Source organism: Heliconius melpomene, chromosome 19 (genome assembly GCF_056956725.1).
Source record: "Heliconius melpomene rosina isolate 202511_hmr_F chromosome 19, ASM5695672v1, whole genome shotgun sequence".
Lineage (NCBI taxonomy): Eukaryota > Metazoa > Arthropoda > Insecta > Lepidoptera > Nymphalidae > Heliconius > Heliconius melpomene.
Genome location: NC_140407.1, coordinates 3,271,063 through 3,281,323, shown reverse-complemented (window position 1 = coordinate 3,281,323; position 10,261 = coordinate 3,271,063). Strand labels below are relative to the sequence as shown.

The 10,261-nt window shown below is 30.8% G+C and overlaps 1 protein-coding gene across 1 annotated transcript; it reads right to left on the bottom strand.

Moving 5' to 3' along the window:
* Positions 1-37: 37 nt before the first annotated feature.
* On the bottom strand, positions 38-10,213 carry LOC146528360 (uncharacterized). The gene is made up of 14 exons (XM_085203084.1): positions 9,391-10,213; positions 8,881-9,178; positions 8,346-8,480; positions 7,672-8,268; positions 6,991-7,124; positions 6,119-6,425; positions 5,419-5,552; positions 4,809-4,883; positions 3,959-4,088; positions 3,436-3,569; positions 2,869-2,995; positions 2,259-2,372; positions 1,861-1,974; positions 38-1,570 (listed from the first exon to the last, which is right to left on the bottom strand). Exons 2-14 carry the CDS (start codon positions 8,986-8,988, stop codon positions 1,310-1,312), a joined length of 2,370 nt encoding a protein of 789 aa, XP_085059210.1. The 5' UTR covers positions 8,989-9,178; positions 9,391-10,213; the 3' UTR covers positions 38-1,309.
* Positions 10,214-10,261: the final 48 nt, after the last annotated feature.

Sequence of the window (10,261 nt, the reverse complement as noted above, 5' to 3'; positions counted from 1 at the left end):
AATGTTACTGATAGCAGGAAGAGGAATAAAAATATTGTAGCATATAAAAATTGTTTATTATACCAATAAATGTAATTATACTCATTGATTTGAAAATATTTTATTGCAAATAAAATTTAACTCTATGTGTATATTTTAAAACTATAATAATACATTACAAACTTATAAATTAATCTTTTTAATATATTTTTGTCTAATAGTGGAGAGCTTTTTAAAACGTACAACCTACATACAGAGTATGGCTTAATGAACATTAAAAATAAAAACTTAATACTACTTTTATATTCATAAATATTTAATATATAACGGCCTCAATATATTGTTAGTCTACATTTAATATTTTTAATTAATTGCAACACTAAGATAAAATATTATTGTAATCTCAACCTGGAACTACAAAATGTAGTCTTTACTAATAATAAAAGTAATAATGTAACTACATATTTTTATTACAAGATTGACGTATGACTGACAAAATTATTTTTCCATTATATTTTCAGTTTGTAAAACATAAACAAGCTTATTAAAAATAATAATTGATATAGGTAATTTAATACTGATTCTTATTTACAGATTCATCGGTCCGTATTTATAAAACGTACCCATATATGATAAAATAATATTAGCTTAAAAAATATTGCATTTTTTTTAAACATAACTTTTTCATGTTACAAAAATGTCTTCTGTTTAAAATAGAACATTGAAATATTTACTCTATCAATCCACAGTCAGTTAATAGAAAGGTAAAAAAGTTACAAATGTTTAAAAATACTGTGGATAAAATAATTAATTAAAAAATATCGAAATACTACTACTCTAATTATTAACATTAAAATACTATAAGCGTTTAGTAACATACACTTAATTTTTTTATTTCTTTTTTTCTTAAATCTATACTATACTATAAAATTTAATATCAGTTATATTATGGAGTTCCACTATCTCTAAGTTGAGATTGTATTTTTTTTATTTATATTTTTTTAGCGGCGCGTCGTATATTGCAAAAGCAGCCGGTTTTTCTTTTCTGATATCATTATTAAATTTCATAATTTCAATACTTAAAACATGTTTTTTAATTTCAAAAAATATTAAGCCACCGTGGCTCAGTGGGACAGCCTTTGACTGCAGTTGTTTGCAAATGTGATGGTGTTGGACAAATATATGTATTTTGAATTATTTTTATTTCCCCAATCTAGTAAATAAAGCGCAGTGTTGAATTCCGTCACTCAACACAAATATATCATTGAAATCGGCGGTGCATGGGGAACGCAGTAATCTAACACCAAGTTCACTCTGCCTAATGTATGTATTAATGTGAGCCACACACTTTATTAGTAGTATCAATATAGGCACTCAAGTAGTTCCCGTGGGGGGCTTCCAAGGGTAGTTTATAGTTAGGTGGAGGGGAAGCAGGTTCCACATCAATATTCCTCCGCTTCCTATTCTTTTTGTTCCACGGTGGATATGGTATTTTTAAATGTACAGTTTGTATGTGAAGTTTTACAGTGTTTTTTTGTGAGAAACGACGATTGCAATGTGGGCAGAGGTAGCGTTTTTCACCTGTGTGCACCTGCAATTATAATTTAAATTATATGGAATAAGTACATATTATTATAATAATTAATAACAGATATGTCGCCACCGTAGCACGGCGTTAGATCTTAAAAGTGACGGTTATGGATTCGATTTCCGATCAGGAAATGAATTGTTCCTGTTTCCTCACTCTGATAAGAAAACAAAGCGCGGCGTTAAGTTCCGCCTTCGGGGTCATCGAATCATTATTGGGTGATTTTCGTCACGAAAAAAACAATCTGTAAAAATTATCTGTATATAATAGATTATCTATCAAAGATATCTTACAACAATATGTCGATCTCTATTGTTCTGCATACTGAAGCGTCTATCGCAGTGTGGACACGCGTACGGCTTCTCTTGAGTGTGTGTACGCATGTGTACCACTAGGTTGGCGTATTGCTGAAATTCAAAATTGTATTTTTATATTTTTTTTAGCTACACTCTGTAGTAGTGCATGTTGATTCGCTCAGCATACCCTTTACTTATATTGTAAAGAGCCCGAAAGTGATAGTTTTACTGTATTATTTCAATAATGTTTATAAGTTATAAATAAATAACTCATACATATTCATTAATAATCGATAAATTAAAAATAACACGTATACCTGTAATATTAAGAATTATTGTACGAATATTCGCGGGATATAGTGTGAAGCTATACAAAAAAAAAAATGTATACTCACGCGCGTCTTATGCCCGCATATGTCGCACATGTACCGCTTGAGGTAGGGCGCGCCGGGGTGCTCCGCGTCGTAGTGGCGGGTCGCTTGAGTATCGTTTAACAGATACTTGTTGCACTAGAACAATAACATTACATATATGCATATAGGTTTAGAAACTAAATATAGGTGTTGAGAGGCGCACGCACGCATGTGACTGTAACGCGATGGTGATGGTTTCGATCCCCACTCAAGAGAATGAATTATTATTTTAAATATTTTCATTTCTTCACTCTGGTAACACTATTTTAACACATTATTATAACTTGTCTAAAATAAAAAGAGTAAAGTAACACTTTGTTGTCATTGTGACTCATCAACCTTCATTTAAATGTGAAATGAACGCAAATTTTAGATTTGTTTTAAAAACAATTAGGTACTATACAAGTAGCGATATAATGTGTGTACAAGCACTAGCTTAGGTGAAGGAACCTAAAGTTAGTTAGTTAGCTGCGCAGATAATCCTAAGATTTCGTATTCTTGATTATTTTCTTCCCGCGTGAACAGCACGCAAAAGTTTCCAAAGCCTGATTTAAGAGCGACCATAACTCTACTATAATTATAAAACACGTACAATTTCGCAATTAGATGACGTGGCGCGTCCCATATTGACGACTCCCTTGTCAGTGAGCCGCGGCCCTTCCCTCACGCCCGTGCCCTTTGTATCATATGCATTGTCGATGTTTGCTTGGATCATCGATCTGTAATTATAGATTAAAATTAGTATAAGTGATGAAGTAGGATATAGAGTTTAGAGTTATTTTTTATGTTGCCCTTATGCTTACGTACAACACTATCATTCATTAGAAAATCATGTACAATATAGTAAACCATAATAAAATTATAATAGTTATGTTATACTTGAACTACTTTAAACTCACCTCATAACTTTTATAGTAATAAAGAAGTTATCAGTAGTATATAGTTTATTAATTTTTTCTATTATAACTTACAGTACGGTTGACGAGTCGTGGTCGTTAGTTGGAAATGACTACGCGAATTAGATTTTAGCAGTTTTCGTACTTTTGAAGTTTTAATTTTTTTTCCGAGTGCACATTCGCAAATTTTCAGAAATACTAACTCCAGGGTGGACACGACTCATCGACTGGTTTGTATTTTGGTAAAAAAAAATAAAATTTACCGATTAGTCTCAGCGTGTTTATTAGAAGAGCCGAGATGAGTGTTAAAAGCTTCTTCATCGCGGAACTGTACCCGGCACTCTGCACAGTACAACGGATTATTGGGATCCACTTTGCCTGGATTTTCTTCTACTTCCTATATAAAGAAATAAATATTTTAAATTAAACTCTTTAACCGCATTAATCGCATATAATATTATACATTTTTGGCGATCCGACGTTTTGATCACTTTGCACAACACAATTTATAATGATGGCGAAACTCAAAGATCTTATAAAATTATAGTTTCTTTATAATACTCATTAAATAAAAAGTACTGAATCAAACCGCATTAAATTTTTATGTGGCCAAATGACATCTATTTCGCATTCTAATAAAAAAAGAATTATCGTAAAACGTTTTCTTAGTATAATGGAGAAAATGTAAAAAAATAAATTAAGAGGATTTTTTTATGTAATTTTGGCATCCTAAATTTAATAACAAAAATTAGAAATATATTAAACTTATATTAATTGCACATTAACCTCTTTACTATGTGTCTTCAGTTTGTGTATATGAAGGCCGGTGACACTAACAAAGCTGTGTCCACATAAATGGCATATATTTGTAGATGGATGCATTTTACGAATATGTCCCAATTTGGTTGACTCTTTTCTAGAAAATAAAACAATGTTATTTACAATTACTATAACTGTTTTACAATTTATTTCATAAGTTAGAATATAAGAATTTCCACATTGATGAGAACCTAAATGGCTTTGTGGTTAGAGCTTGAATTCACTCCATTCTGCACTTTCCGCCTCAATTGAAGACATTGCGTTGTGAGTGGAGAAATCAACGCCTCAGGACAGGGGAAATGAGAATAATTTATTCCCTCTTATGAGGAGGAGAAGGAGGACCCACAACCATCGCATTTACACTGAACCACTGTCCTAATGTGTTTCGATATGATTTATATTTCATATATATTATAAGTAAATAAAAAATTAAGTTTGATGAGGGAGGCCTACATTCAGCAGTGGATTTATAATTTGGATGGATGATGGATTAAAAAAAAATCCACCAGGGTAGGCAGAGGATATCTTTGTTAAGACACTCCATTTCTCATTTTCCACCGAGTTCTGGAGGCATTGCGTGTTGAGTGCCGGAACTCAACGCCGCGCTTTGCTTCGACACCAGAACAAAGAAATGAAAGTATAAATTTAAATAAATATTTCATTTCCTCGAGTGGGGATCGAACCCACAACCAGTAGTGTTTACAGTCACATTTTGTGCCCCTGCGCCACAATGGCCTCAATATTTATTATGTTTATTTTAAATATGAATATAAAATGTTAATATGTTAATAATCTTTAATGTATGAAAAAAACTTACGAAAATTCTTTCTTGCAATGAGGACAAGGGTAGATGACTTTTTTGTGCCAGTTATAATGTATTTTTGCTTGACCTCTGTAATAACATTAAAAAATATCTATATAGATATGTTAGTAGTAACATAATGTTTTTTCAAATAAGATCTTTCTTTCTTTTTAGTAAGATTTGGTATATTAAAGCCATTATATTAGTGTCTCATGCTAGTAATCATACTACCATCAAAATAATATTCTACCACTAAAAAGTTCTATGACAGATATTTTTGCGTATACAAGCCAATAATTTTGTTACCATTGCGTAACGAAATCAAATATTAGTTTAAAAAGTAAAAACAAGCTTTTTATCAAAACAAACAAGTAAAATAAGTCATTATCTGCCGTATTCTGCAGGTTTACTTATAGGCAACCCAAGGTTTAATACTTCAGGCTTTATCATCAAATCATTATGATTTATCATCTCATCTATGTATAATTGCAAAAATTCGTGTTGACAAAAGCATAGAAAAAAGAGAATAAATTCATTTCCCCAAGTGGGATAGAACCCACAGCCGTTGTGTGTCACAAGCAAAATTTGTAATATTATATTATTTAAAAAAATACCCAATATTTACCTATTAAAACAAACATATCCACACATTTGGCAGGTATACTTGTAAATATGACACCTGGTCATATGTTTATACATTTTTGCTGTGTTGGGGCAGTATGTCTTGCATGTATCACATTGGAGCTCGCCTGAGATTGCCTGTAATATGAAAATATACTTGTAATACCTATGTGTGTTCATGAATTACTTTCATTATTTTGGATATTTCACTACATCTAAGTAAAGTAAAGTTAAGTAAAATTAAAATAATATTGTAATGATTTACATATTGCAACAATTGTAAAGTAAGTTCACATTTACGGCAAATTTTTATTGTTCGTTACAGCACGCATTTGGTTTGCGAAAGATATGCAATAGGTACCCCATGCGAGTATGGGAGACTTATAACCAATGTCATTGGTTGTTAGACCGTGCAGGGAATACTCGCATGCCATATATATTGATAGCCTACTTTCATTAGTTGACAGCCCTTATTTAGATGCTTTATAACAACTAATTTAATAACCAATGAAAATGAGTGCTTAAGAATAGCAATTGGTGGAACCATTATCAATAATTGAATTAATATACCTCACATAAGTGAATGTATTATATAAAAAATAATGAAAGTATTTATAATAAAAATATAAATAAAAATCTATAACGAAACTAAAATATTCTTTCAACAGTCATTTAAATATTTTTAATTAAAAATAATTACTTACAGGATCATGTTTCTTTAAATGTGTTTCATATGTTGTAGCAACTCTAAAACCTTTATAGCAATATTCACATTTGTATGGGGAATCTATATAGTTCTTGGTCTTCTGTCTGTCTCGTATTAAAGTATATTGTTCTTCTTGACTGACAGCAGAGAGTATTGGAAAATCTTCTGGATCACCAGCCTTTGGTTCTAATTGTCTGATGGCAGATTTGTGCTTCCGTCTTCCTTTTGTAAGTCTTGATGAATGTGTACGTTTCTGTGATATTTCTGTGAAATGACCCCAATAGTAATGTCGTTTTGCTGAATGCCTGTAATTTGAATTTTATTGTATTTTATTTATCTTTAAATTATACTGATATGTACAATTTTTTTTGTGTTGCATTTCTGTCGATTACTTGTCCATTAACTGACAAAGGAAATCATTCAAAGCCACAGCTGAAAACTAGCACCATATAAAATCGTTTTTAATTTGAAATAGCAGGATATGGTGGACAAAAAGTATCTAGTATATTACTATATTCTCCACTTTTCAGTAATTATACAACTACTCTGACGTTCCTTTAGAATCTCATAGCAATGGGGGACAAAATGTTGCATTTTGCCTAAACATACCAAAAAACAAAAAATATTTTAATATTCGTTTTTACATGGAAATTAATCTGACAAGCCTTGTTTATATATTTGGCTTACTGAAATCCTTTTTTTTCTGGAGAACTTAAGTAAGATCTAGTATGTCATTATATATTGTCAAATCTACATATACATCCGTTTCATCATTTTCTCGCCGTTATTGTCAAAAAGCAATAAATATATAAGAATATTAATGACAGTAAAATTATAAAATCCTGATACAACTTATAATTAATAGCTCACCTATCAAAGTTTACCTCAGGGCACTTCTTACATAAGTATTTGTACATATGTTTTTCTGTCATATGCGATTTTAAAAGCAGTTCAGATCTGTAGTAAAACTTGCACAGCGAACACGAAAAAGTGCCACTAATACACTGAAAATGTAAATAGTAATCATGTAGTTTCACACTTTTCCCGCATAGCTAGACGGGCAGAGTGAACCCAATGTCTTAACGTTCCATTCCACATGCAAACACCCAATTGTTGACAATATGCAATATGCATATCAATAATTAAGAATTTCAAATACTTCTACATGTATGAATAAATTTTCTGTTAACTACATATAGATGTTATGACAACTTTTGGGTAAAATAAATCTTGTGAACTTTTAAAATGTCAAAACATATATATAAGCTAATATTAATATAAGATAGTATAGTATTTTTATTTTATTTATTTTATCACTTTCTCTCTATATCACATATAACAGGGTAAGCAGGAAGAACCTAGTTTTGACACTCCTTTTTTCCTTACCAGGGCACAGAAATGAAATTGATTCACTCCATCAAGTGGCAATCGAACCTAAAACAATGACATGTGACAATGCCCACAATTTGTTGATACTTATCATAAAAAAAATCATGAAAACAACTTCATTTTTCCTCTATTAAATAAGTTTAAAAATTAATTATAATTTACCATATCATGCATTCGCATATGAGCTTTCAATCTGTATTGACTGTTATAAGTTTTTTGACACACTTCACATGAAAACTTTCCTTGGAAAAGCATTTTGTATACTTCAACTGCCGCTTTAGCTTCTTTAGTAGATATTGGCACTAATGTAGCATACTCCTCTTCTAATTTATCTCCATTTACATCTACTTGTTTATCCAATTTTGTTTCAAAATCATTATCAAATTCATCATTTTGTATATCATAATCATCAAAATCATCATAGAAGTCATCATCTTTCTTTTCATACAGTTCAGTTGATTCAGCAAATATTTCATCAGATTTAGTAAGAGATTCATCTTCCTGCTTTATACTATCTCCTAAGTCCACCCAAAGCTTTGTTTTTTTCTTGGGTATTTTAAATAAAAGTTCATCCGAAGTAGTAGTGAATTGAAATGTGGGTATATTATCAACTTCTTTTGAATCATTATGTCTATGTTTCTTTGTTTTGGACTTGACAAACTCATATTTTGTTCTATAATGATCTAGTGCCAAATATGAGAGGCTTGGCTCTATATTTGTTATGTTGTGGCTTAACTCTTCCACAACAGTTTGGGTTATCTTGAAAAAAAATATAGAAATATAGTCACCATATATTTATAAATATCATAATGATGACATGAATTATAAATACTTACTTTTTTATCCCTATCAAATGCTTCTCTGAGTGCATAGTATGAATGTTGACATTTATCACGGAACTTCTTAAAATTTCTAACATAAGCTATACATTGATAACATAAATATTCAGGTAGACCATTTTGAGTGTAGGTCTAAAATTAAAAAAAAAGATAATCCATGAGTAAACATCATAACTCAGTTTATTAAAAGAATTTAGTTTTTAGTAAGAAATAAATTTATGCCTGGACAATAAAGGACAATGTTTTTTTAATTTAGAATAATAATTATAAAAATAATATTTATAACTATACATAAAATTTATGTAACAAAATCTACATTTGTAATTTTCTTAATTGTTTTACTTGTTTCATATATAAATAAATATACATCATATTATTTTTCAAAGACTTTAATTCTAATTAGCAACAGTTTTGAAACTGCTATACTCTAAAAATTATTTAAAGATGTTTTGTGTTCATACTTTCAAGATTAAAACATGTTTTTAAGTAATTCGTAATTTCTTACTAAAATATATGTAATACAAAAACCTACCATTAAGCCCGATACCAAATTATATTCATGTCTCAGTTGGTCTGTGTTCAAACTGTAAATTTTTACATTTGTTTTCAAGCATACAGTACATGCTTTTATGTCAAGCATAGCGATAATTTATATTTACATTGTTATACATTACAATCTGTATTTAATTCAATAACAAGCCACTGATACCAAAGTTTGGTAATTTGGTATCAACCAAATAGCGTAGTCGAACGTCTTAAAATCTATAGTAGCTGACTGTCATAATAAATGTCATCAAATATTTATATGGTGACATTTATACGTTTAAAAGCTGAAATATTGTAAAGAAAAAATTTAAAAAAATACAATACAGTAAATACGATTTTTTCTGTTTTATAAACAAAGTCAAACGAGTTTAATTTTCATACTATGTATATTTTATTATATTCTATGGTGGTTATTAATTTCTAATTTTCTAAAATGATTCTAATAAAATAATAAATAAAATAAAAATAGCCTTTATTCACTGACCAATTAACTTACATACTAAATTACATTTAACTAATATTTTCAATATGGTCAGGTTGTCTTGAGACATAGGCCTCCTCCAACTTTCTCCAATGGTCTCTTGAGCTGGCGAGCTTTCTCTAATGTTTTGGCAGGTCGTCTTCCCATCTCTTCACCTGCCTACCCCTTTTTCTTTTTCCGTCTCTGGGATGCCACTCCGTGACATCCTTTTTCCATTTGTCTATTTTTGACCTTATCATAATTATGTCCTGTTCATTTCCATTTTAGTGACCGTATGTTGCATAATACATCTTTAGCCCTCGTGATTTTCCTGATCTTGGATCCTGATCTCCACTTATCCATTCTTTTGATATTTAACATACTTCTTTCCATACTCCGCCGGCACACCATAAGCATTTGCTTCGTTTTGGAAGTCTGAGGCAATGTTTGGCAACCGTAAGTGAGGCATGAAAGGATGCATGTGGTATATACTTTGATCTTTTCTGAGATAGGTATTTTTGCATTTTTCAAAATTTCTTTTAATGACCAGTACCGCTTTCATGTCATACTAATTCTTCTTTCTATTTCTTTAAGGAGTTGGCCTTTTACTGATTTAACCTGTCGTAAGTATATGTACTCGTTGACATATATTTGGTCATCATAAATTTTTATAGTATTAATTAACATATTTGTCATCACTTTAGTTTTTCGATATTTATTAACAAGCACCGATATTTCGCGCCGCGCGCGCCTTCGACACGGGTCCGTCAAATAGAGGCGGGGACTTCCCCCAAGTCCTTCGCCCCTGGACCCCATAGTAGTGGTGGACTCCCCGAAGTAAAAATTACCTAACGGTCGATAATTGTGTAGGGTGGAAGTGGGAATGGGAGTGTGCAAGGGTTTCCTA